Here is a 26,858-nt window from a genome sequence, read left to right as displayed (position 1 = left end):
CTACGCATTTTAAGCTGGGTGTCATCCTGGAAAGAAACTGCAGTTATGTTAGTAAGAAAGACAAGAGAATGGCTTTTGGTCAAGAATCCAGCAGGGGCTGGCTGGGCGTGGCGGCTCATACAGGTAATCCCAGCATTTTGGGAGGCTGAGGCAGGTGGATCACCTGAGGTCAGGAATTCGAGACCAGCCTGGCCAACATGGTGAACCTCCAACTCTACTAAAAATACAAAGGTTAGCTGGGTATGGTGACAGGTACCTGTAGTCCCAGCTATACAGGAGGCTGAGGTAGGAGAATCACTGGAACTTGGGAGGTGGAGGTTGCAGTGAGCCGAGATTGTGCCACTGCACTCCAGCCTGGGCGACAGAGTAAGACTGTCTAAAAAAAAAAAAGAGGAAGGAGAATCCAGCAGGGACAGCCACACCTCCCTGGGGCTTACCTACTGGGCTCCAGGTCGTGATTTGACAGACACTCTGGTCTCCAGCCAATCAATCTCCTCTCTCTGTACCTCTGGAAAAAGTTTCCACCTGTGGAAGACCACCATCCCAGCAATGTCTTCCTGCTCTCATCAGCACAGCCTCCACCAGATAGGAATTATCCCCAGGCAGGTACCAGAGCACCTGGGGCAGATCTCCCCATACCTTCTTCCCGGGACCTGATGCTACAGCAGGTGCTGCTGGCTGGGGAGAGGCGAAGAAATCTCAGTTCTCAAGGAAGTCACGGGGAAAGGAGCCTGCCCTCCCTTCACCAAACAGGTTGATTTTTGTAAAAGTCCTGGAGAAACTGGAAGGAGTAAGAATGACAGAGACTTTGCGTGATGATGGTAAGATTCTTTCGGGGGGACCTGGAGGCTGAGCCCTGACTCCACCAGCCCTCCGAGCCCCTCCTAGCATTGTTGGGAGACAGCAAGAGGAAGGCTCCAGGCCCTCCCAAGTGGGCTGAGGCTGCAGAGGCCGCCTGGGGTGGTCAGCCTCCCGGAGCTCCCAGCCCCCAGCCCATCCCAGGCTGCTCTCCCCTTGCCATCCCTAAAGGAGGGGAGCTGTCTAGGACTACATTTACTCTAGCAAATTATTCTGTTTCCAGATGGCTTGGGGCCCAAGCCATGTCATTTGCTGCAGTCTCTGCATACAGGAGCTGGGCCAGCAGGCCACCTGGGCACACTGCAGGGTCTCTGAGAGAGGCTGCAGAGGTTCCCAGCGGCAGTGCGGCGTCGCTGCGGCTGTCCACCGTCTCCAGGCCCCGGGGCTGGTCCCTTCACCCCCTTCACCTGGACGGAGCCATTTCCCGTGGAGGTGCAGGGAGAGAGACTCCAGTCCCGGCACTGACAAGCATTCAGCCGGGGAGAGGCACTGCTGTGGGCGTGAGGGGCAGCTTACAGCTTCCACACCCATATCCTGCCGTGGGGAACACACACGAGTCTTGGCTCTGCCACCAAAGGACCCGGTGACATCAGCAAACCTGGGCCTCAGTTTCTCTAGTAGGAACAAGTATAGAAACTGGAGAAACCAATAGCTCTCGTTTGTTCCCTTCATGGTGGGTTTATACAGTCTCTTCGACTTGCATTTTTAGCGTTTAGCAACCATCAAGTGACGTAGAATTGAGCCTCTTAATATAGAAGATGTAACTACACTAAGTCATAGCGTTGTATAGTTACTGAGTATTGAGCATAACTGTATATACCAAGATATCTTAGTATAGAAGATGCTTATTAGATATAACCAATATGCTTATTATTTATATCTAATAAGCATCTTCTATATTGACTGTCTTCTATATTCCAGGTGATGTCCATGTATTTTCTTATTTAATCTCCACAGCAACTCAGTGGAGGTACTGCTATGACTCCCATTTTACAGATGAGGAAACTGAGACTCATAATGAGTTAGACTCAGATAATGAATTGGCCATTTGGTGGCCATTGACAGTATACCACAGGTAACAGTGGCTTAAGCGAGATAGCATCCAAGATTGCTGGAAGGTATATATTTATTTATCTAATATGTAGAAGTCAAGAGATAGTTACCCACAGTGGTTCTAAAGCTCTCAGCGTCGGGGATCCCAGGTCCCCCTATCTTGTCGCTTTATCCTTTGTTCCCAAGGTCACCTCATTATCCCAGAGGACCACACCTTCTCTTTATTATAGATGGTCCCAGAAGTTGTCTGTGCCTCTTCTGCTTACATTTCATTGGCCAGAACATAGTCATATGGCCACATCTCGCAGCAAGGGAGGCTGGCAAATGTAGTGATTGTTTTGGGTGATCCTCTGCCCGCGAAAGACTGGTGCTTTATTGCAATAAAGGCAGTTGGGGTGGTTAAGACCATAGACTTCCCATTAAGTGAGACTGCCTGGGCTTAGTCCTTCTCCATCACATACCAATGGTTACCGTGGGTAGTTCATTCATTATTTATTCAACAATAGTCATTGGGCATCTACTGTGTCGCAGGCACTGTTGACTGGGAACTAGGGAGACATCAGTGAGCAAAAAAGCAAAGATGTCTGCCCTTGTGGAACTTATATTCGAGTGGAGGGCAATAAACGAGCTAATGACACACAGTGTGTTGGGGAGTATTCTGTGCTGGGAGAAGGACAAATCCGGGAAGACACAGAAAGCGTATGTCTGCACAGGGGCTGGGTGGCGCCCTGGGAGGAGCTGGCACTTGAAGAAAAACCTGGGTGAGAGTGTCCCGAGGAGGGGGAGCCTCCGTGCAAAGGCACTGAGGCAGGAGTGTGCCTGGCTTGATTGAGCCACGAGGCAGAGTGAGGGTGAGCTGACTTGGGGATCGGGACCTGGGCTCTGCTCTGGGTGAGACCGGGCTGCAAGCGGGCTCATGAGGACAATGAGGAAGGAATGACCATCAACAGACCATCCGGGCTGCTGTGCTGGGAATAGCCTTCAGGGGGCAGAGAGAGAAGAGGGAAGCTCAGCAACAGGCTGTCAGGGTGAGCTGGAGAGAGGCAGTGGTGGCCGAGCTGCGGGGGGCAGTGCATGGGAAGTGGGGGGAGCTGGGAGGATTTGCCAAACCATCGCCTGTGGGATGCAAGAGAGAGAGACAGAGAGAAGGATGACTCCAGGTTGGCCTGAGCGGTGGGAGGTGGAGCTGCCCACTTCCCGGGAAGTGGGCAGCTGTGAGTGCAGCAGGTCTGGGGGTAGGGGCCGGGGAGGGCAGCATGAGGAGCCTGAGCTTGGACACATAGAATATGAGAGCAGGAAGGCAGGTGCTTATGTGAACCAGGAGTCCCGGGAGGAGCCCAAGGTGGAGACATGCATTTGGGATTCATTCACCTATAGGGATATTTAAAGGTTGCGAAGAGGTGAAACGAGATTAAGGAGGTAAGTATGGTTATTTAATCTGTGTGTGCCTCAGTTTCTTCATCTCCGAAGGATGGGGAGTAAATGCAGTGAACTTTAAAGTGCTTAGACCAGGGCACGGCCGCAGCAAAAACATCTGTGCTCGTTGTGGTGGTGATTATTATAGCTCACGCAGGCAGCTGTGTTTATCGTCCCGCCCCCTCCCCACCACAGCCGGGCCAGTGAGGGGCTGGGGAGACCGTGCTGGGTACTTGAGGGGAGCAGTGCTCAGGATGCCTGAGAGTCACCTCTCCTGCCGTTCAGGGACTTCGAAACTCTGCCCACCTTCCAGGCTTAACCCGGATGCTTCTCCTCCCAGGCCCTCCCCGAAGCCTCTGCTCCCTTCACGCTGTGCCAGTCACTCCTGCCAAGTACCTTAGGGTGGCTCCTTCTCTGCTGCCCCAGGAGGCTCGGTCTCTGCCCGCTGGTGGCCCAGCGCCTCCTCCACCTGCCATCCCTCCAGGTCATGGTCTTCAGAAACCCGTTGAGAAGACCCGTTTAGGTGGCCCCGAAGGGACAAAGGACGCCCCTCAAGGTGGACCTGGCTGTCCAGTGCTCAGGAGGTTTATGTAATGACCATGTTTTCTGGCCCTAAAAGGAGGACCAAGGCCTGGCCAGTCCCCGAGCAGCAGTCCCCAACTGGTGGGCCGTGGGTGGGCACTTCCGAGCACTGTCCTGGAAGGCAGGGGCCCCGGGCTGTGGCCACAGTGGAGGAAGGAGCAGCTGGCATGCACGAGCCAGCACGGCCCCCAGAAGTCCACATCCCAGTGCCACCCCCACTACCGCCCACCCGAGTCCCAGGGCTCCCTGTGGCTGGAACCCTCTGTGCACACCTGGGCCACGGCAGCACCCTGGGCTGTCTTGGGGGGGATGTGAAGTGTGTGGAGCCCGCCATGATCTGCAGGCTCCCTGTCCTTTACCCTTTTTCCGACAGCTGTGGCTTTCCTTGGATGAAGAAATGGTGCCCATTTTTGCCCATTTCTGGACTCCACTTCATGAAGGAGGCTGCACGGGGTTGGAGGGAATGTTGCCTCTTGTCTCTGTTACCCTTTGAGGGCACTGTCAGGGTCAATGTGGCCAGCCCCACTCTGGACAGATGACAAGGACCATGGTCCCCCCTTCGCTGCAGAGATGAGGGCACATGCCCAGATCACACAGCTACTGCATTGGGACAGAAGCAGGGACTGGCCCCCAGGCCTTCCGACTCCAGATCCAGGCCGCCCTCTGCACCACACTGCCTGGCTCCCAGCCACCAAAAGACACCCTGGCTTCTGGGTTGTGAGTTAAGAGTTGCAGAGCACGGGGGTGGATGTGGGGCTCGGAGGTCAACCTGGCTGGGCTGGAATCTCCCCTTCCACCTCCTGGGGCTGCAGACAACCACATAACTCTCTGTGCCTCAGTTTCTTTCTGGTAAAAGACTAATAAAGGTTGATTGGGAAGATTCAATGCCTTAAAGCTCTCGCGAGAGGTCTGAGCATGTAGTACCCACACGCTCAGTACCTACTGCCATTGGTATTTCTGACGGGTTATTCAGCACATGTGTCTGCAGCCGGCTCTGGTGCTGCAGTGCTTGCCTCTTAGGCCTGCCCAGGTCTCCCTGGGTTATCTCAGGTTCTAGACCCGCCTGGGAGAGTTGGGCTCTGGGGGGTCTCCCAGAGGCTGATGGGCATCTGTGGGGTCCTGGCTGGTCCCGGGTTCCCCAGAACTCCTCAAGGCCTCTTCCCGTTCAGCCCCCAGCTCCCTCTAATGCAGGCCTGGCGTCTTTGCAGATTTTAATGAGAACGGCTTCATTGATGAGGAGGACCTGCAGAGGATCATCCTACGGCTGCTCAACAGTGACGACACGTCTGATGACCTGCTGGTGGACCTCATGCACCATGTGTGTGCTGGGGGCTAGGAGCTGGTGGCCGGGGCTGGGGATAGGGGCCATGTTGCCACCCAAAGCCCCTGGATGTCAGGCCACCCTCTTGGGAGGAGACCCAGGGCCAGGCTGAGGCAGACGACACATTGGCCTTTGGTATACACATTCCCTGGGGGCTGCCAAGGGGACAGGCAGCTCAGGGTACCCTGAGGAATGGGCACACAGCTGGAGGCAACTGCCCTTTGACTTTCCATCCTTCCTCCAAGACCTGCCCAGGGTCTCCAGAACACTGCGCCCGACCCACCCACTCGAGGGGCCTCCCTACATGGTGGGGACTGCCGGTGGCTGGCCAAGAGCAGCTCAGCCTTAGAGGGACCTATCTCAACATCTCCTCCCCACACGGTCACAGCACGACACAACGCCCAGGTGTCCTGGAGTGACAGATATGAGGATGGCCCTGCAAACTCAAGTCAGGGCCTGCACCTTGGCTTTCAGAACTTGACAAGCCTCCAGCGTTTCCAGTCTCGATGGGGCTAGAAGGAAGATGAAACCACGAGCACTGTTGAGGGAGTCCCCACCACCTCCCGGCCTGCCTGGGCCCCCTGTGTTACTGATTGGAGGGGCAGGTTGGGGGTACTCTTGTTCTCTCACTGCCAGGCTGGTGCTGGAGCCCCCAAAGAGTGAGAGAGGCAGCCTGCAGGGTCCCCAGCCTTGGTGCATGTAACCTCATCTCTGTGGGGTCACTGGGGTCAGGGGACCCAGGAGACGAGTGTTAAGCACGTGGCAGAGGCCCTAGCATCTGGCAGCCCCTGGCATGTGGCTCTCCCCCTCCACCCCCTGCCTTAACTCACTGCCTGGCACCAGGTCCCACTCAGCCACCTTCTGTGCTCCGTGGCCAGGTCCTGAGGGAGTCGGATCTGGACAATGACAACATGCTGTCCTTCTCAGAGTTTGAACATGCAATGGCCAAGTCTCCAGATTTCATGAAGTAAGGCATTCTGGAGGGGCGGGACTGCCCAGAGGAGTAGGGGGTCAGGAAGGGCCCCCCCAGTTTCCCCTCAGTCCATGGGACATCTGTCTTCCCAAGGAGGTCATGAGTTTCCAGGAGACTTTGCAGATTCTTTCAGAATCAGCAAAACTGGAGCTTTTGAGAAATAGGTAACCCTGGGGTATTAAAAGGCAGAGGTGGGGACTGGATTCCAGGCTTTGAGAATGACGTCACACCTCCAACCTCAGAGCATTCCCCGCGCCAGCTGGCACACCTCGGTGCTTCTCCTGAGGCCCACTGGGCTCCTGGACAACCCCCCCGCCTCCAGCAACCCACTGGGAGTTGGGGCTTTGCAGGCAGGATCTGAAGATGCTGGTGGTGGAGCTCATAGAAGAAAACAGACAATGAGAGAAGCACCCAATTCCATTTCTTTGAGCGGGGGGCGGGTCGGGGGGGGGGGTTGCTGAAGGGTCTTCTGTGGCCCAAACGTCCCTGAGAAGATTGGCCACCTCTAGATCTCCCTGGCCATGATGAAGTCTTTTCGGGGTTCTGATGGTTTCGGAAGTCGCATGCCCCCTGGAAGTAGGGCGTGCCACGGAGGAGGAGCCAGGGGGAGCTGGTGTCTGAGGGCTGGTGTCTCCTGCTCCTGGGTGCGACTCTGCCCACTGGTCTCAGAGGCATGCTGATTTGGAGGGTGCCCGCTCAAGGTGCTTTTACAGACCAAGGAAAGCAGAACAAAGGGCTAGACCTCAGCCAGCACCAGGACAGGAGCCCGGGGCCGCTGGGTCCCTCCGTGCCGATGTCTCTGCCTCCCCTCGGCCCTCCACGCTCCCTCTGTGCTGTGCACCAGGTGTCTCTGCTTTGTCACAAAGTTCTTTCTTTCAGCTCCTTTCGGATTCACTTCTGGGGATGCTGATGTGGCTGCAAACACCTGGCGTGGCAGCCTCGAAGGAGAACACCGGAATCGAGCCCCCTCCAGCACTGGAGGGAGCTGGTTTCAAGTATGACTTTGTCCTGGGCCCACCCTCACCTCTAGAATATTGTTTATTAGATAAAATAAAGACCCTTTTCCTTAGCCCATCAGATCATCACTTTTGAAATGCAGGAGCACACACATACTTTTAATTTAGAACTGCCCATTTCAGTTTAAGCAGGCTGTGGAGGCGATCGTTTTGAGGGAATAGTTCAAATCTCAACCCATGTCATAGCAGGGGACCAGGCCAAATGGGATGAGGGTCCCTAGAAAGGTACATGCCCTTCCCTCCCTTCGTTGGAACCCCCGACCCCCAGCACCTCGCAGCCCTGAGCTGCACATAGCAGCCATTCCAGCCGGCGCCCGGCTCCCCACTCCCCTTCCAAGGGAGAAGGCATCTTGGCCCTGATTGTGGAACCAGCAATCAGAGTTTATTTGCTTTGCTATTCAGCCAAGCTCTGGAATGAAATCAGCCTCCACAGAGAGTCTTTGGGGCCCAGCTCATCGGGGACTTGGAGGCACAGAAGAAGCCCCTCATAGGGTTTATTGTACTTATACTGTCCTGGGGGAGGTGTCTATCGCTGGCTACAGAGGAGGGGCTGTTTCAGCCCCAGGCGTCCTTGAACCTGGCTGTGTTCCCCTTGCCGTTAGGTCCTGACTCGCCCACTCAAGGGCAATAAGGGCCTTGTTACTTCATGGAGTGCCCGTGACCAAATCCAAGACGTGCTGGAATGTTGGAGAAGGTCTCTACCTTGGCCTGAGGTCCCCACCCCAAATCCTGCCACTGAGGGGCTCTCACCCACGTCCTGCCCCTGCCCCAGCAGGCAGAAGCCTCCTGGGCTGTGAGAAGCAGCAGCCCGGTGGGAGCAGACCCTCCAGACCTCAAAGACCACCCCAGGCCTGCGGCCTCAGCACCCATGCCCAGCATCCACTTCTGGCCTGGGGCCCCCAAACATAGGTATTTCTGGAAGAGTGGCCTGGTCCTCGGTCATTCCCTCCCATCCTCTTCTAGAAACAGCTTCAGGGGTAGATGCCACAGCCACCCGTCCAAGCCAGCCTGGGCAGAATGCAGGAGGTGCCTGCTGCTCACAGCTTCTCCCAGGCTTCACCCCTCCACAGGGGCCTTCAGGATCCTCAGGTCTGTGTCCTGCCTGCCCCTCAGTCTCCACGTGGACCACAGGCAGGCTGCGGTCATGGGAAAACCGGGACTTGGGAGTCAGAAAGACCTGGATTCAAATTCTGGCTGTGTTACTTCCCAGCTGGGTGAGCTCGGGCAACATTCTCACCTGCTCCAAACCTCAGTGTCCTTATTGGTAAAGAGGAGATAACACCTCCCTCCCAAGTGATTGTGTGGACCAAACAATGCCAAATCAGAGCTCCGATGAAAATTCCTTTCCAATCACACCCAGCACAATTGTGCTGGGGCCACGTCCCCTTCATTCTCAGATCGGGGTAATTGGGCGTCCTTGCTGATACCAATGAATCAGGTGGGAGGTCTCTGTACCTTAGTGACCTGCCACTAAGACTTGGGAACCCTACGTTCCTCAATTCTACTTGCCCCACCTCGGGGAGAAGGTAGGTGGACCTGCCAGGTAGCCGGACACTGCTTTTCCTTTGCTTGAGTCCCTGGGGCTGAGCTCTCTTCAGGCCCTTAGCTGCGTGACCTTCAGGGGCATTTTCTACTGTGGCCGAGTGTCCTTGGGATCCAGAGGAGAGGTGGGAAGGATGGTCATGCTAAAGATTTTATTCCAAGCAAGCTGGGCTGGTCACGGCCCAGGATCTCAGGCATCAGGCACCTGGTCTCATGCTCTGAACTCGAAGTAGCAGTCTCTCTTTTGTCGCTCTTGTGGAGAGACCCTCTTCCCTGATGGGAAGGTCTGGTAGGTCTTCAGGTTCTCAGGAGCTAGTCTTAAAAGGTGCCACTTCTTCTTCGGGCTCAGAGGAGGCCTAGGGGTGAGGATGGGACTGGTGTTATGCAGCGTGCCAGGGAAGGAAGGTGATACATGCCCACCCACAGCCCCACTTGCCCACTCTCCAGCTCATGCTGGCCTGCTGGCTACTCGTCAGTTTAACCCTGATAAGTCCCCCTGGACTTGGGGCAGTAATAACCTGTATTTATATAACGGCACAGTGGTTAAGAGTGAGGCCTCAGGTGTCAGACCGACCTGGGATGGACTCTGGCCCTAACTCCTGCTCGAAGAATGGCCCAGTGGTGGTATGTCCCTCTTAGCTTTGACTTGAGGAAGAAATGCGGTAATGCATGTAGAGCTCTGGACGAGGAGTGAACACACAACACATGTTCTAAGACGATGATGGTGCTGATTCGGGGACTCTAGGACAGGAGGGGCTCACCCCAGGCCGGTCACTGACCCTCTTTCCCCAACCACCTGGTTGGTCCTTTGCATCGGTTGTGAAACTGTCAGCAGCAAAGCAAGTGGCCAGGGAATTTGGAGAAGGAACAGATTTGGGGTGTCCCACTCTCCCCACAGTGATGGGGACTGGGGGTGGATCCTGGCCAGAGCAGTCTCAAGAGGATACCTGTCTCCAAAAGAGTCCCACCCTATTCCATGGATGGACTGGCTTAGAGCCATCCCAAGCCTGGAGAGAGCCCCCTGAGTCGCAGAGTTGGTGATGGGAGATGCTGCTTCCTTTCCAAGCTCTGCCTCCAACCAGCGAGGCCACAGAGCACAAGTTCCCAGGCGACCACTGAGCCTCAGGTTCCTTTTGTGTAAAATGATGCTGTCTGTCTTGTGGAAAGGAACTTTTAGAAGCAGTGAAGTCTGTTCCTTTAAAAACCATTAAACTTATGGAAACAGATGCTGCTTTATCAGTATGGATGATGGTGAATCTCAGGACTCTGAGGCAATCAGGCAGTGGTCGGCATGGAACTAAATCCCAAGCTCTATCCACTGATGTCCCAGGCCAGGCACCAGCCACCACGCTACCCCAACCCCAGGACACCTAGTGTGGACCAGTGGTCCCCCTGCCTGCGCTTCCGGAAGGAGACAGCGCAGAAACCACAGTATCCAAGTCATCTTTCAGGGCAGAATGGGCCTTCCCTGGAGAAAGGAGATCTCCTAGATAAAAGCAGTGAGGGGCAGGAGGCAAGGAACTTTTCTGTTTTGTTAGATGGACAGAGTCCTTAGAACATTTTCCTAATGTAGACAGGGCTGGGAGGGTGGCGGGGTGGGGATTCCTCGGTGTAGTGCCCTCTATGGCCACCAGAGGGCAGCAGCTCCTCACTGCTCGCTGCATCAGCACCCACGTTTGGACTAGTGCAGCTGCCAGGCTGCCTCTGCAGGGCAGCAGTCCGCAGATTCAGGCCCGCTAAGCTAAACTATTGCAGTTTTCTCCCAAACTCCCAATGCATCTGGCTGGGAAAGCACTCTTCCAGATTCACCCATTCAGGCTACCAGCATCCCCCCGAGTCTGCCAAGCCCTTGTTCTGTCACGATCACTCCCTGCACTGCATGTTTTAGGGTGAGATCCTCAACTCATTTCTCAGTCTGTGAGCTTTGCACGCCTGGCCGAGAGCAGGTGTCCCCTGGGCTGGGTGCGTTTGTTGACTGCGTGGGTGAAGGAGGCAGTCACTCACAGGACGGTGGGGAGCGGGTACCGTTCCGGCTCCCTCACAGGCAGCACAAAGGAGGCGACTCGAGGCACCATGCCCGTCTTGTCTTGATAGTACTTCCGATGCTCCTGGACTGTCTATGGTTCAATAGAGGAAGAGGTGACAGGTTGTTAGTGTGCGGGAATGACCCAGGCACCTGCAGCCCATGCCTTGCTGCACCTGGGCAGGGTTGGGGCCTACCTCCCCGAATGCCCCTGGAGGAGTCCCGGCATTGCTGGGGCCCCAGCTAAATTGCCAACCCGCTGGGTATCCTCACTGAGCCTCGATCTCTCATCTGCCTAGTGGGAATGACGACACCCACCTGAGCAGCTTTGCTGCGGAGAGTAAATGGAGACAAGGGATCAGCTAAGACCAAGTACAAAAACCCAGCCCCACAGGCGCCCCCACACCTGCTGTGCACACAGGCTCCTTGTTCTCCTGGCCTGTGTTTGCTCCTTCCTCTCCTTCCCCTCTGTACAGGACATGTTCTGTGTGGGAGCCAAGAAGAAGGCAGAAGCTTTCACAGACCCCAAGATGGTCGCACCTGCCTCAGAGGCTGATGGCATCAGCCTCCTCCTCCCTGGAGGAAGCTGCCTTACGCATACAAGTTCTCTGCCCTGGGACCAGGACATACCTGTGTCCTTGCAGTCAGGCTAGAGGGACGAGAACAGGGGTGTGGGCGGGTCCGTTTCCTTGGGCTCGCTCCTCGCAGGGCAGTCTCACCCAGCCTGGGGCTAAGGGTCACTCAGGGCATACCCACTGGGGGCGCTGCAGGGCAGGGAGAGGTGAGCCGGCTCCAGGACACAGGTGGATAAACACTGTGGGCTGGACCTGGGGTCGGGGGCTCTAGTGGGGCCTTTGCTCGTGTGCTATTCATCGGAGGGAGGGTGGATCTTAGACCTTTTACTCACCTAGAAAATACATGGCATTCCACAGACCCAAGAGACTCCGGGGGGCAGAAGGTAAGGGCAAGAGCACCCCTAGAGACCCCCAGCTCCACTGGCAGTGGGGGTGAGCAGGAAGACGAGGACTTGAAGCCTCGGGAGGTGGGAGGAGACCAGGGAGGGGGGTGGACAAAGTCCTGAGACGCCCCACTCCATTTAGCTAAACCCGCCACACTCCCTGCTGGCTTCGGGGCTCTGAGAAAGAAAATCATGACACTCTGGCAGGTGCGAGGTCTCCCCCCACCCCTGGCCCCCAGCTATCAGTCCCTCCCATGGCGGGGCAGGTGGGCAACAGGGGAGTCCCCAGTGCGGCCGGCGCAGCTTACCTCGTAGAAGTGCGTGAGCTCCGTGGAGCGGTGGCTGTCCAGGTTGAAGCGGGTGTAGCTGGGCTTGTGCAGCCAGCGGTCCCGGGTGCTCGTGCGCAGCATCAGCAGAAGGTGGGGGTTGGTGGAGAAGAGTGTCGGGAAGTGGCCGCCTTGGCTGAAGGGAGTGTGGCTCTTCTCCATGGCCGCGTTGCGGTGGTCCTGGAAGTATTTGAGGGTGGTGGTGCCGTAGGGAGAGCCAAAGGAGAAGGCCACACTGGGGACGTGGCCTTGGTACCTGCAATTGAGGTCGGGGTGGCAGGACCACAGATCAATGAAAGGCCCCAGGCCTGTTCCCAGAGGGGCCTTTAAAAGTGGAGGGTGCAGTGGCTCACGCCTGTAATCCCAGCACGTCGGGAAGCTGAGGCGGGAGGATCACTTGAGCCCAGGAGCTCTGAGACTAGCCTGGGCAACATAGTGAGACTCTGCCTCTCTATAAAAACATAATAATGATTAAGAAAAAAAAATGAAGGGCCAAGTCAGGGGAGCCCAATGGCCATCTCCAGCCCTGAGAGGCCTCCCAAGGTGCACTGACCTGCTCAGGACTTTGGGGAAGGCCAACCAAGTTCAAGGGGCTCTGGGCCTCTCCCTCCCCACAGAGGTCTTTGCCTAGATGCTCCTCTCTCCAGACCAGGGGCTTACACAGGGGCCAGAACACCGGGTACCCCTCGGGCAACGCTGCAGGCAGATTGCTGTCCCTCCAGGGGCCCGTGTTTGCTCGGGTGTTGGCCTGAAGATGCAGAGGCCTCCTCTGGCTCCCACGTTCTGCGGTTATCTCATGAAAGAGTAAGGGGAGTATGAGAAGCTGGTGGGGGCCCGGCCGGTGAGCGGCCATGGGTGGGAGATGTGGTGTAGCAAGGCCTGATGCAGAATGCAGCAGCCTGGCTTCCCAGCACGGCCGGCGCCCAGCACAGCGGGCTCCCAGCACGGCGGCCTCCCAACGTGCTTCTCAGGCAGCCTGGAGACCCTGACCGAGATTCTGGAGCTCCGAGAACCCACGAGGAAGGAGCTCTTTCACCTTCTGCGACCACGGAGTTTCTGTGAGAGGGACAGGTGATGGGCAAGGGGAGGCCTTGGTGACACAGGCACGCTGGAGATCTTTGGTTAAATAAGACTCGCTCCAAAAGCTAAATACTTGTTTTGACAAAGCAAGTCAACAACACCCAGAGAGTGCGGGCACCAGACTCTCAGCCAGTGCGGAAGCTTCCCAAACAGCACGGCCCACACTCTCCTGCATGCTCACTCTCTGGGGTCTGACTTTTGCCCCATGAGCCCTAGAAATCGCTCTTCCCAAAGCCACCTGTGCCCTCACTGCTGCGGGTCAGTGGGCACGCTCTGTTTTGCTGAGTCCTCCGGCAGCACCGGGCATCACCCGCCTCTCCCTTCCTGAAACACTGTTTTTGGTTTGGCCGACATCTTTGCTCCTTTCTGCTGCTTTCATCGACGTCTCTGAGCACAGCTTTGTGAGCCTTCTCCTCTGCCCACTTCTGGAGATCCTTGATGAACCCCCGGGGTCTGTCTTGGGTGATGGTGGCCATGCCATGGCCATAGCCACCTCCTGTGTGCAGCCCCGGTCCACAGCTCCAGCCTGGGAGTTCTCACCAAGCCTTAGACAGCTACGTACAATTGCACACCAGACATTTCCCTCGGATGTCTCCCAGGCTTGATCTCCCAGCCCGACCTTCCCTGACAGTCTGGTCTCATCTGCATGAAAAGTACCCCCTAGCTGTCCAAGTAAGAAACAGAGGCATCCACCTCCCACACAGCTAGTCAGTTACCAAGTCCCATAGCTCCATCTGCTCCACCTGAGCCCAGCCGTGTGCCCTGGTACCTGGACCATGGTCAGAACAACCTCACTGTTGTAACTGCACCCAGACTCCCAACTCTGCAATCCACTCTCCAGCCTTCCAGCAGACTGAACTTTCTAGAGTCAAGTCCTTGGGGTGGCACTAGAGTCCACCTGTGATCTGACCCTGGCCTAGCTCTCCAGCCTCATCAGCTACCCGACACCCCAGTCCGGCAGAGCCATCGCAGATAGCTCCGTCCCCCACTCTCGCCTCTTCTGGGGTCTTTCTCCGTAGCTTGGGCCTCAGTCTCCTCACCCACAGGATGAGTGCTGCCTGGAATTAGATAGCAAGGCATGGTTTCCTTCTTTCTGTCTTCAGGAAAAAGGTAAGGAGGCACAACAGAGTGACTGCTGACAGCCCTGGCCACTCTAGGGAAGGTCACACAAAGTGGGTCCTCTCCTGGCTCCTGGTCCCACCGCCCTCAATAGCTGTGTCTTCCTAGAGTCTCATGGCACCAGGTGTTGGCTGGGCAGAGCCTCGATGAGGCCATAGAGGGGAGAGGCTCCCCCCAGCTGCACAGGCCCCTCTCTAGCCTCACTACTCACAGCCCTGGATGCCACAGAGGTGCCCCCCTTGACACCATGACCCTGGTGATCGTGACTCTTCACCTGCCTCAGCCCTCCCTCCTCAGTCCCCTGAGTCCCCCACAGAGGCCAGCTCTCCTCCGGAACTGGGAAGACGGAGGGATTGGTGAGCGCCTTGCTGTCTCTCCTGTGAGGCTGTGTGGTCACTTTGGCTGCTTTAGGAGACAGAGTCCTCCTCCCTGCCTGGGCATTGCTCCTGGGTCTGGAGCTCCTGCTCTGGCTTCACCCAAGGCCTCACTGTCCCATCTGCCTCTCCCTGTCTCTTTCTGCCTCGGCCCTTCTTCCGTCATCTTGAATGTCCCCCTCTCTTGCCCTCTTCCCCTCTGCCTGTAAGTGGGCATGAGCAGTGGTTCCTAGACTCTAGATTTCCACAGTAAAGGCTGGTGCATGTTTATAGGCAGAGGGGAAGCAGCTAAGAGAGGAGGCATCGAAGACAGCAAGGAGGAAGGCCAGATTGCAGGTCCCCTCTCACAGACGGCCCGCTCCCTTCCCCTCCTGCCACTAAGGAATCCGCTGCACCTTCTCCCTGATTTCTCAACCCTCATGCTTTCCTTGACCTCCCTCAGCCTGCCTTCAGACCCACCACCGAAACGTGCACCTCTACGTCTAAACTAAGGTCGCATCAGATCATGCCGTTGCCAAATCCAGCGTCCTCTCACACTGTCCCTCTGCAACATTTGCATGGGTGAAGAAACTTGTTTGGTAAAAAACCTCACCTGAGACGTGCAAGCAAGTTCCTGAGAGCACTTTGTGCTGTAGATGAAGCTTAATGAAGATACAGATTCCATAAATTAAGACGTCAAAGGCAAGCGATGGGGAGATGCTGCCTCCTCTACCCTGAGGGTTCCTCTCATGTGGAGGGGAGGTTCCTCCCACCCAAAACCACCTCCCGGTCCCACCTGCTCTCGTGCACTGGAGGTGGAAGAACAGCTGGGTGGTGAGCGGATGGGAAACGCTGGCAGCCTGCGGCCCGCCCCTCCCCTCCCTCCTCCTGCTCTCCCCTCTGGGCCTTAGGTTTTAGATGGACAGACACTGCCCATGGGAAGGAAGCTGGCTGCAGAGCAGCCCTGCCTGTCCCATTCTGAGGCTGTGTTCACCCCATTCTCTCTCTAACAGCAGCCTTCCTCTTTCATCTTTCTCAAATGGTTCAGAACGTAGGGAATGTAAGATGCTGGTCACCAGGTGCTGCCAATCCAAGCAAAAAGATGAAGTGAGAGAATGAAAGGCAAAGGAAGATATCCACAGCATTCTGCAGGGAAAAGAGTGTGACCCAAGAATACCACACCAGCCAGGGGATCGCAGAGGACAAAGCCACCCTGTCGCAGCATGAAAGGGCTCAGCAACTAAAGCACTCACAAGCTCTTCTTGAAAGTCATGTTCAGTGACAAAATCCTGCCAACCAAGAGATGATTCAAAAGAAAAAAAACCAACTCAGTGATGTAGAACCTCTGTTAGAATGAGTGGTGATGAGCTTCAAATCTATTTAAGTGCAGAACCAAGAATAGCAACTAGGTGAATGCTGGCTACAGAACGGAATGTAAATGTTATACAACCTGTCAAAGTAAAACTAATTTCAGCAACCAAAATTGAGGAGTGGGTGGAGGGGAGATGGGGGTGCACTTACTAAGAATCTCTTTAAATCAGAGTCAACCTATGGTATCTAAAATTGAAATATGTCGTTAGAAAAAAGTACAACATAATGACTCTAGCCCTTTGAGGGTTTTTATCCTCTCTCTCTCTCTCTCCTATGAAGGGATCTTTTTATACTAATATTTCCTGTGATTAATTAACATTTATCTCAAAACTACCTGTTCTTCTATTTTACTTCAGTTTGTTTCTCTTTGGTTATGTTCTATTAAGATTCAATTTTATGCATTTCATTTAAAAATAGCAAATATGGTATGATTATATTTTAATTAAGCTGCTTTTGTCCATCTTTCTATCAGCCATCCATTCACTCCTCCATCGAGTCTTTGATCTGAATAGACACATAAGGTCTACGGCCATACCATCCTGAACACGCCTGATCTCGTCTGAATATACACATAATGAGAAACTCTGAATACAACTCACCAAATGTTCACCCTAGATAATTCAGAGTTTTTGGTGTTGCTTTCTTCTTTGTACACACATCGTTTTTTAAAAACAGAGTCAGGGCCGGGCGCGGTGGCTCAAGCCTGTAATCCCAGCACTTTGGGAGGCCGAGGCGGGTGGATCACGAGGTCAAGAGATCGAGACCATCCTGGTCAACATGGTGAAACCCCGTCTCTACTAAAAATACTAGAAATTAGCTGGGCATGGTGGCGTGTGCCTGTAATCCCAGCTACTCAGGAGGCTGAGGCAGGAGAATTGCCTGAACCCAGGAGGCGGAGGTTGTGGTGAGCCGAGATCGTGCCATTGCACTCCAGCCTGGGCAACAAGAGCGAAACTCCGTCTCAAAAAAAAAAAAAAAAAAAAAAAAAAAAAAAAAAAAAAAAAAAAAAAAAAACAGAGTCAGATGGCGTCAAACATTAATTTACTGGGAACCCATTGCGTGCTGGCCCACACTAAGTGCTGGGAACACAAAGACCCACAGTGCTCGCCTGCCTTCCCTGAGCTCAGTCTTCGCTCGGTGTTTACTGAGTCATGGCTGCATGTGTCAGGGGCCATGCTGAGCTGGCCTGGGTACGACCAGCTCCAACTCATGTGAAACCACGGTCAAGGCTCTAGTGCAATCAACCACAAGGAGGGAAGGCCATTCCCAGGATGGGTACCATAGGAGCTCCATGAGCAGCTTCCACTGCAGGGAGGCTTTGAGGAGCGCCCCTGGGTCTGGCTCCTTCTCCAGGTGACGGTGTTGCCCCAGGGTCCTCTTCTCTTTTCAGGGACGCTTTCCTTCTGGGAGAGCTCATCTATGTTAGACTTCCAATGTGTCCTGTATGTCAGTGACAGCCAGGTCTGAGTCTTCAGCCTCTACCATTCTCCTGGCAATGGATCCACATGGCTGGCTGCCCACACAGGGCTGCCTGCTCCCCCCACCGCCGCTGCCAGACTCAGCCCCACTGAAACTCTTTTCCTCCTGTATATCCCTGCCCGCGCCAACCTCCATTTAGGCCAGAAACTGGGACTCGATGGCCCTGAGTCTTCCCTTCTCCATCAGCCTCCACATCTGACCTCTCCCTAAGTCCTGCTTAGGCCCCTCCTTTGCCACTGGCCTGCGGCCCTCCTCTGTCCCACTGCTGGGAGCCTCCCTCGTTGCTTGCCTAGACAATCTCCAATCTCCTCCCTGGTCTCCTGAACCGAGGATCACCCCCTCCAGCCTGCTGTCCACACAGCACCAGAGCCATCCTTCCTCTCCTCCATCACTTCCCTGTAGGTGCTCTGGGCCCCAGCAGCATTATTGATAGTCTCCAGGGCCCCACAAGCTCTTCAGGCCTCTGGGCCTTTGCACGGCGTTCCTCTGCTGGGATGCATTTCTCCTCTTGCCCACCTGGGGATCTGCTGCCCACTCCTAAGGAGCCAGTGCCCTCCGCTGCCTCCCCTGACTGCACACCCTATACCCAGCACCTGCCTCGCTGGGAGGACTGTCATCCTTAAGTCCACACTCAGACCCAAATGAACTTGTCTCTTCTGCTAATCCGTGTTCTCCTTTATCCTTGGCACCTGGCACACCACAAGAGCTCAACAAACGTTCACTGGAGGAGGAGGAATTCCAGAAACTCTGGGGGCACCATGCCCTGGAGTCCTGATTTAAGAGGAGGGTGCCTCTGATCAGCAGAGCACACGTTGGCACGAAGCATCCCGCCCACAGGGGCGCTGGGCTCCTCCAAAGAAAGGAGCCATAGAAAAATGATGTGTTCTCGTGATTCTTCTCTTCGCCCCCAAGCTCTCTGCCATACTCCTCTGCTCCCTGCTTCTCCACCTTCTCTGAATGCCAAGATATTTGCATCCTAATAGAATAGAAGCCCTCTCCTCCGCAATCCTCCTGAGTTCTGCCTGGATTCCGTTCAGGGCTTGCTGCTCAGGCAGGTGTGTGTGTGTGCACATTTGCACACATGTGCAGTTTCGCATTCTTTAGCACTCAGTGGGCTAAAGATACAAAAGTTAGCTGGCGTGGTGGCGGGCAGTTAAGTTCTTCAGTTAAGTTCTATTAACATTCAATTTCATGCATTTCATTTTAAAATAGTAAATATGGTATGATTATATTTTAATAAAGCTGCTTTTGTCTGTCTTTCTATCCATCCATCCATCCATCCACTCCTCCATTTAGTCTTTTATCTGAATATACACATAAGATCTACGGCCATCCCACCCTGAACGCGCCCCATCTCATCTGAACAGACACATAAGAAGAAACTCTGAGCTTGGCACAGAGCTGGGCAAGCTAGGTCTGTGTCCCTTGTATGCACCTGCATTTGTATTCCTTTGAGCATACCCTGAGCTCCATGGTGGAGCCTTCTGCAGTCCCGTTTGTGCTGGTCTGTGGCAGGCCAAGCTAGGGGGGAACAGAGGGGAATGGCAAGTTTTATAACAGGGCGTCAATGGGTCCCAATGGCAGCATCTGCTGTGTTAGCTGGTGCCACCACCACACCTCCTCTTCAACCCCTTCATCTGCCCCCGTCCGCCACCCCATTCCTCCATCCATCAGTACACCACATAAGCCAGGAGACTGTGCCAGGCTGGGCCCCTGGGCAATGGTCACATGTGAATTCTAAGGCCCACTGTGGGTTACTGTGTATAAAAGGAGCAGTCCCTTCCCTGCCTCTTAATAGCACTGCTTGGCCCTAGAGCCAACATTAAAACTAATTACCAGGAGCCATCGGGGATCCCACAATCAGCCTTATTAACTAATTAACTAGCGACTATTTGGCCCCCATTCCACAGTGCATCCTCTCTCTTCTCCTCCACAACGCCTCCTACTGAGGACGGTTCTGATCAGATCCCTCCCCAGGACAAAACCCTTCGAGGGCTCCCCATTGCCTGTGAAACCAAGCACAAGCGGGCCCGGGGTCAGCCCCTCCCTGCCAGGGGCTCTGCGGGAAGTCTTCCTAGCCTCATCATCCACCGTCATATCACAGCTTTCCCAACCCAGTCGAAGAGGCCACTTGCCGCTTTGAAAGAACATCCTTCTGGCACCTCCACACCATTTTTTTCTCAAGCCACACCCTCCATCCAGAAGGCTCTGCTCTCCTCCCCTCCCCCATTGTGATCTTACCCATCCTTCCAGGTCCATCTCAAATGCCCTCTTTCCCATGGAGCCTACACTGTCAGCCCATAGACTCTGCCTGCCCGCTCCATGGAACCGTCTTTGCCCTTTGCACCTCTCCTATGTCTTCATTCACGTTCTTTTTTCTTTTCTTTCTTTCTTTCTTTTTTTTTTTTTTTTTTTTTTTTTGAGACAGAGTCTTGTTCTGTCGCCCAGACTGGAGAGCAGTGGCGCGATCCTCACTGCAACCTCCACCTCCCGGGTTCAAGCAATTCTCCCTGCCTCAGTCTTCCAAGTACCTAAGATTATAGGTACCCACCACCACGCCCAGCTAATTTATATATTTTTAGCACAGACAGGGTTTCGCCATGTTGGCTAGGCTGGTCTCAAACTCCTGACATCTGCTTCAGCCTCCCGAAGTGCTGGGATTATAGGCATGAGCTTCCACACCGGCCTCAGTTCACATTTTTTTCATATCACAATAATCTGAGCCACTGGAATATTCTTTCTGTATGAATTAGAAGCTCCCTGGGGAGGGAGGGTTCTGTTGTACTCATATTGGCATGCTTGGCGTTCCCCGTACCCAGTGGATGCTCTGTAAATATCTGTTGAGTGAAATTGACAAACGGCAACTCATTTTTAAGGGCTGATCTTTCTTCTGGAGAGAAGGAGGGTCCCTGTTGCACAGCCCAAGTTTTCAGGAGCCCCTGATCCCCTGTTCTTAGGGGCTCCCCAGTTCTTAAAGGTTGAGAGGCACCAGTTACCTATGAAATGTCCTTGAACAGCTCAGAAATGAATTTAAGGAAAGGGATAGAAGCCTTGGGACAGAGGTCCTGGGAAGGGGGTGGGGAATTACGTGGCTTATGAATCCTCTGGAAGAGAAGACACCAGCAGAGAAAGTCAGGTGAGCGGCTGGAGGCCCCCCTAAGTGCATGAGGCCCTCTGAGACCAGGCTGCCTCCTGGGCAGATAGACAGGGAAGCTCCCTGCAAGGACAGGGCCCGGAGGGAGAAGAATTGAGGGGCTGTAGAATTTACTTTCTGCTTCTGTATTTTGGGCTTGAATCAGGGACAACGATCTGCTCCCTCAGCTGGGGATGAGAACTGAACAAGGAAAGTAGCAACTGCTGTGCCTTCAGTCAGACCTCGCAGCCTGGGGCTGGGGGTATGCCAGGAAGAACGGCACAGGCGGAAGGCTCCACATGAGGAGGTCCCTCCTTTCAAATGCTTGAAAACAGGACCGTACCTGCCCGTTTATCAACAGTGCTCTGCATTGCAAGGAGCCACAGAAATTCTCAGACAAGCCTTCTCGTCCCTGGTTACGTCTTAGAATTGCCTGGGAGGATTAAACGCTCCTGAAGCCCAGACCCAGCCCAAATAATGCCATCAGAATCTCGAGATGGGGCCTGAGCACAGGTTATTGTTAAAGCTCCCCAGGAGATTCTAATACCAATGGACACACAGGGTCCCCTACATCCTCCTGGGCAGACGGCCTTTGTTTCATACCCCAAGATGCCTGTCTGGAGGGCTGCAGCTCCTGTGCCAGGGCCTGGGTTGAAGTGGAAGGGGCTTCGGAAATGCAAATGTTTTGGAACCCTCCCTTCCCAAGCCTGGCCTAACCTCTCTCCCTGAGGGGTAAGACCACAGGCTCCAGGAAGCTGGCAGAGTGGTTCTCACGCTGCTGTAAAGAACGGCCGAAGATTGGGTAATTTATAGAGGAAAGAGGTTTAATTGACTCGCAGTTCCGCAGGGCTGGGGAAGCCTCAGGAAATTGAGTCACGGCGGAAGGAAGCAAACACATCCTTGTTCACATGGCAGCAGGAGAGAGGAATGGGTGCCCAACAAAGGGGGAGCCCCTTATAAAACCATCCGATCTCGTGAGAACTAATTCTCATGAGAACAGGATGGGGGAACTGCCCCCATGATTCCATTATCTCCACCTGGTCCCTCCTGCGACACATGGGGATTATGGAAACTACAATTCAAGATGAGATTTGGGTGGGGCCACAGCCAAACCCTATCCCAGGGGCAGGCCACAGTGGGCTACAGGCAGTGCCTTCTGGCTTCAAGGGAATCAATTTCTAAATTTTGGGGAATTTGTGAAGTTTGCTATTGAAAAGTCAGTATTAAATATCAAATTATATTAAATTACAATTAAATATGTTATATTAGGCCAGGCATGGTGGCTTCTATAATCCCAGCACTTTGGGAAGCCAAGGCAGGCAAATGGCTTGAGCCCAGGAGTTCAAGACCAGCCTGGGAAGCCCTGTCTCTACAAAAAAATACAGAAATTAGTGACGCACATGCACTCGCTACTCAGGTAGCGAGCTACTCAGGAGGCTGAAGTGGGAGGATCACTTGAGCCCAGGAGGTCAAGGCTGTAGCGAGCTATGATCGTGCCACTGCACTCAAACCTGGACGACAGAGTAACACTCTTCCTCAAAGGAAATAAAAACACATTGTATTAAAATCAAAGAAGATAAATAGACAAAATTCCTCACTTCCTAATTATTTTACCACATTACTATCGTCTGTGTTTGAGGGTGTCATGTCCACTGTATCTGTGGGGTGGAAATATTATATAATGGTGCACAGCTGTGAATTCTTCCCTCCTCCCCAACTCTGCAATTAGGGACACTATGTTGATAGTTTGAAATCAGCTTTGGTGAGAGTATTTATACCACAGATACAAATGAATGTTACAAACCAAAGCATTTTTTCCTCCAGAGAACGGCTTGTTAAACATTTGCCCGCACACCACTGTGTGTGTTTGCCCTATAGGGATTCTGGGGATGGAACACAGCCACCTTTGTGGGACCACTCTCCTGATAATGGCAAGTGTAGAATGCACTGATTTTAGGACCAGAGGCCCCTGAGGTATCCGAGGTCCAGCTCAGTGACAGATGTGGGCACAGCTGCCACCCTAGGCAAACAGAGAGGGGACTGAGAGCAAATCCTCCTGCCTCAGTCTTGGTGAGAGCCGCTGGGCAGGAGCTGTGGGGATGGGGCACAATGGCAGTCTGGGCATGAACAAAAGCACAGTGCAGGCCAAGCGTCTGCACCGAGAGCCAGTGAAGCATGGCAAGGAACAGAGAATAAGGAGTGGATGCCACCCAGATCTCACCGGCAACCAGGAAGCTCAGATTCTCACCATGGCCAATCTCATCCCTTCAAACTCCTTCAGACCCCAGGGACTCTGACCTAAGAGTTCCTGCCCACTGCAGGGATGGCACCCAGGCCAGGCTCAGGCAGGCACTGCCTGTGGCAAGTGTCTAGGAGCTGTGTCCCCAGGAACGGCAAGGGACCAAACGGAGCACCCTGGCCAGTGAGGCTGAAGATCAGCTTTGTTATGGTCTCATGTTCCCCCGGGGTGCCTAGAATCAGGTCTTGAACACAGTAGGAATCCAACTGATGAGAATAGCTAACAACGATCAAGTGCCAGGCTTCAGGTATGTGAACTAACTGAAACCTCTTTAACCTACGCACCATTATCATCCCCACTGGACAGATAAAGTAGGTGAGGCATAGGAGATGAATAACCTGCTCAGGGTAAGGAAGCGATGGAGCCAGGATTCCTACCAGGCAGGCTGGCTCCAGAGTCCATCTCTTACTGTCGACCCCATTCCCTCCCTGCTAAATGAGGGATGCAGTGTGAAACGCCACATGAGGGTTGGGGAGATTTTGGGGTGAGCTGGGGTGTTGAAGTCACAAAGATGAGACTCGGCAACTTGCTGAATGCCTTTGGGCAAGCTGCTCCTTCCTCATCTGGGTTGTTGTGAGGATTTTAAAAAAGAAGAAAGGCTGGGCACGGTGACTTACGCCGGTAATCCCAGCACGTTGGGAGGCTGAGGTGGGTGGATTACCTGAGGTCAGGAGTTTGAGATCAGCCTGGCCAACATGGCAAAAGCCTGTCTATGCTAAAAATACAAAAATTAGGCGGGCATGATGGCAGGTGCCTGTAATCTCAGCTACTCAGGAGGCTGAGGCAGGGAGAATTGCTTGAACCCAGGAAGCAGAGGTTGCAGTGAGCCAAGATCTCACCCCTGCACTCCAGCCTGGGCAACAGAGCAAGACTCCATCTCGAAAAGAAGAAGGAGAAGGAGAAGAAGAAGGAGGAGGAGGAGGAGAAGGAGAAGAGGAAGAGGAAGCAGAAGAAGAAAATGTTGTAAAGCGCCCAACACAGTGCCTGGCACATAGTTGGAACTCAGACTTAGGAGATCACAGTGTTACTTCCAGGCATTAGGGACTTGGCTCCAGCCCAGCACTTCCATCACCAGCGTGGGTCTCAGGCAGGTGCCTCTAGACCTCAGTGACCACATCTGAAACAGGAGGGGACAGGGCGGCATGATCTCTGAGATCCACACCAGCATGAATATTCTCTGCCTCTATGAATAAAGCAGGTAAGAGGGGTATTGGAGTGTCAGAAGAGACTGGCTGTGCTTTAAAATCCTGCAATTCATGTTTGAACAGACACACAAAAGTAATAATTATCCAAGTGTGGTTGGGGGTCTTGGGTTCTTTCATTAAGTTAACAGAATTGCCAATCAGGTAACATCTGGAGACAAAACAACTCAATTCATTCCTCACTGATGGGAATCTTTAAGGAGAACAAATCCCTCCCAGAAAGATCCAGATGAGAAAGCAGCAGATACGAGCTCAGCTGCTCAGAATAGCCCCGTCTAGCCTTGAGGCCTCATTCATGACCCTCTTATCACCATTTCTAAATCAATCACAGGATGGGCGCTCAAGGGAACTGCCGAGAAGTGGCAGGAGCTGCTTCTGAAACCTGCAGCTCCCACCCCTTCCAGACAGAGTCGGGGAACCGAGGGACAGGGTTCGCAGGAGCACCAGGCCTTGCCCCTCAGATGGGAAATGTCCAGGAGTCAGACGACAGCAAAGTTTCCAACTGGAGACTGTGAGAGGCTTAAGAAAAAAAATCAAAGTATAAGATCAAACCTCACGATAAACACCCAGAATGTGGTGTCAACACCACCATCCAAGGCTGCAAAACTGGACTTGAACTAAACCTTACGTGTTTACACCACACGAGGGCAGCCCCCACCTGTTTGTCTTTGTCTTCCCAGCCTCCTAACGTAACACCTGGCATGTCCCTGACCCAAATGAATGCCTTAAATAAAGGAAAACAGGCAAATACTAAGTCATCTGGCTTGGCTTCAGGAAACGACCATGACCTGGTAAATCAGCTTTGCCTGATGGGAACCCAAGTGACTTTGAGCCCTCTCCAAGGCCCAGAGAAAAGTGGCATCCACAAATGGGTTTCATGAAAACTGCAGTACTGGCCAGGCACGATGGCTCACACCTGTAATCCCAGCACTTTGGGAGGCCGAGGCAGGTAGATGGCCTGTGATCAGAAGTTTGAGATCATCCTGACCGACATGGTGAAACCCTATCTCTACTAAACATACAAAAATTAGCCAGGTGTGGTGGCACATGCCTGTAATCCCAGCTACTCAGGAGACTGAGGCAGGAGAATCGCTTGAACCTGGGAGGCAGAGGTTGCGGTGAGCCAAGATCATGCCATTGCACTCTAGCCTGAGTGATGAGAGTGAGACTTTGTCTCAAAAACAAACAAACAAACAAACAAACAAACACCTACAGCACCACCCACTAGTTGCTACTTTCTCATGCAGTGTCCAGAAATGATTTGAATATCAATTAGTTGTAAACACCACTGCACTCGGACCAGCCATGATTTGAATATCACAGCACATCAGTGTCTAGCTTATTCTGCTTCAACACAATCCCACCTTCATATCATATACACTTTTCTTCATGCTGCCATCGGCTCCATTTGCAGGAAACGGCATCGGGGCATTTTCACCCATTTGGAGACCCTGCCTGCAGAACCCTCAAGAGACTCATTTCATTCATTCCTTCAGTCTTTTTTTCAGACAAGGGTTCTTAGGATCATTCATTCATTCTACACAGATTTGCTGATACTGTGCAGGTTGCATCTCAGAATCCAGTCCTGCTCTCAGCACGGGTGCTGACTCGTAGGAGGGATAAAGGCAGCCTTACACCCCGGGAGAGGAGGTCCGCGGTGGAAGCATCAGACACTGTAGGAAAAAAAGCCAAAGAACAGGGGCGAACAGTCAGGCTTGCATGTTTGATGTTTGGAGTATGCAAATATCCAGAGAAAAGAAAGGTAGGTGTAACCTGTCATCTCAAAGTGCTAAAAAGGAATCCAGCGCTCAGGGCAAGCGGCAAGGAAGCTTTCCAAGAAAAACTTCTGGGAGAATAAAGTGAGATCGGCGAAGGGGCTGATCGCAAAGTCTGGCGGGTACTACACACATTACCCAGTAACTACAGCTCTTCCGGCCTTGCCAGGCTCTTCGAGCGGGCACCCACCCGGTATCCTTCCCGCCTTCCACCAACAAAGACTCACCTTGCCCCAGTGCTGGGTGCGGGCCCTGTGAGCCGGGCGGCGGGGCCCGCTTTTCCTTGCATTCTAAGCGCCGCAGGCTACTCGCCTGGGGCGTCTCCAAGCACCAAACTCCGCGTAGCTCCATCTCCTCCCTCTTCCCCACCATGTCCACGCATGATCCCTTGTCCCCTGCTGGCTGTGCCCGATCGCCAGGGAGCGCCTTCCTACGAAGAGGAATCTGGGGAGGCCCTGCCGGTGCCAGCCCAGTTCCTGCTCTGGGACCGCAAACCCCCAGGAAGCCCGCTCACCCAGTAGGGTGGAAAATTGGCGCCTCGGAGCTCCTTTAACCCCGAAGTCCGTGGGCAGGGGGCTGAGTTTCGACCACAGAGGAGGGCGCTCGCGGAAGGGGGCGGGGAGAGAGCTTACCCAGGCATGAGGCCAGGGGGCACATAGGCGGCATTGAACTCGGTCAGTAGGGTGCCCGCGCTGCGGGAGGCCATGGTGGGTGCGCGAGCGCAGCGAGCCTGGCGCCGCGCTCCGCTCCGCCCCGCGGTAAACAGCGGCGGGTCACCCGGCAACGGCCACGGCGTGCCTGGCAACCCCCGCGGGCCCCGCCGTCCTCGCGTTCCCGGACACCGCGCCCTCCTGGCGGTCCCCGCCTCCTGTCTCTGCGAACTTTGCGGGGTGACCTCTGCCCCTTGTCCTGGCGCACCGTGGCTGCCTGCGGGATGTGGAGAGGCTCAGATGCGGGACGGAGGCAGAAACTCGCTGGA

General features: G+C 54.2%; 2 protein-coding genes across 2 annotated transcripts in view; one reads left to right on the top strand and one right to left on the bottom strand.

Moving 5' to 3' along the window:
- Positions 1-7,272, top strand: part of CIB4 (calcium and integrin binding family member 4) — a 66,847-nt gene extending 59,575 nt beyond the window's left edge. Inside the window, exons 5-7 of the mRNA XM_003941584.4 lie at positions 5,118-5,227; positions 6,109-6,197; positions 7,083-7,272. Coding sequence (XP_003941633.1) covers positions 5,118-5,227; positions 6,109-6,197; positions 7,083-7,113 — 230 coding nt within the window. The 3' untranslated portion in view covers positions 7,114-7,272. The remainder of the gene's footprint in view (positions 1-5,117; positions 5,228-6,108; positions 6,198-7,082) is intronic.
- A 302-nt stretch (positions 7,273-7,574) lies between these two features.
- Positions 7,575-26,630, bottom strand: CIMIP2C (ciliary microtubule inner protein 2C). Its single transcript, XM_003941585.3, has 4 exons — positions 26,512-26,630; positions 12,051-12,324; positions 10,766-10,878; positions 7,575-9,117 (listed from the first exon to the last, which is right to left on the bottom strand). The coding sequence occupies exons 1-4, from the start codon at positions 26,583-26,585 to the stop codon at positions 8,973-8,975; spliced, it is 606 nt and encodes a 201-aa protein (XP_003941634.1). The 5' UTR covers positions 26,586-26,630; the 3' UTR covers positions 7,575-8,972.
- Between the last annotated feature and the right edge of the window lie 228 nt (positions 26,631-26,858).

The sequence above is a fragment of the Saimiri boliviensis genome, chromosome 1, assembly GCF_048565385.1.
Source record: "Saimiri boliviensis isolate mSaiBol1 chromosome 1, mSaiBol1.pri, whole genome shotgun sequence".
Lineage (NCBI taxonomy): Eukaryota > Metazoa > Chordata > Mammalia > Primates > Cebidae > Saimiri > Saimiri boliviensis.
Note: the sequence above shows the minus strand (reverse complement) of the source record. Positions and strands in the feature narration are given on the sequence as shown.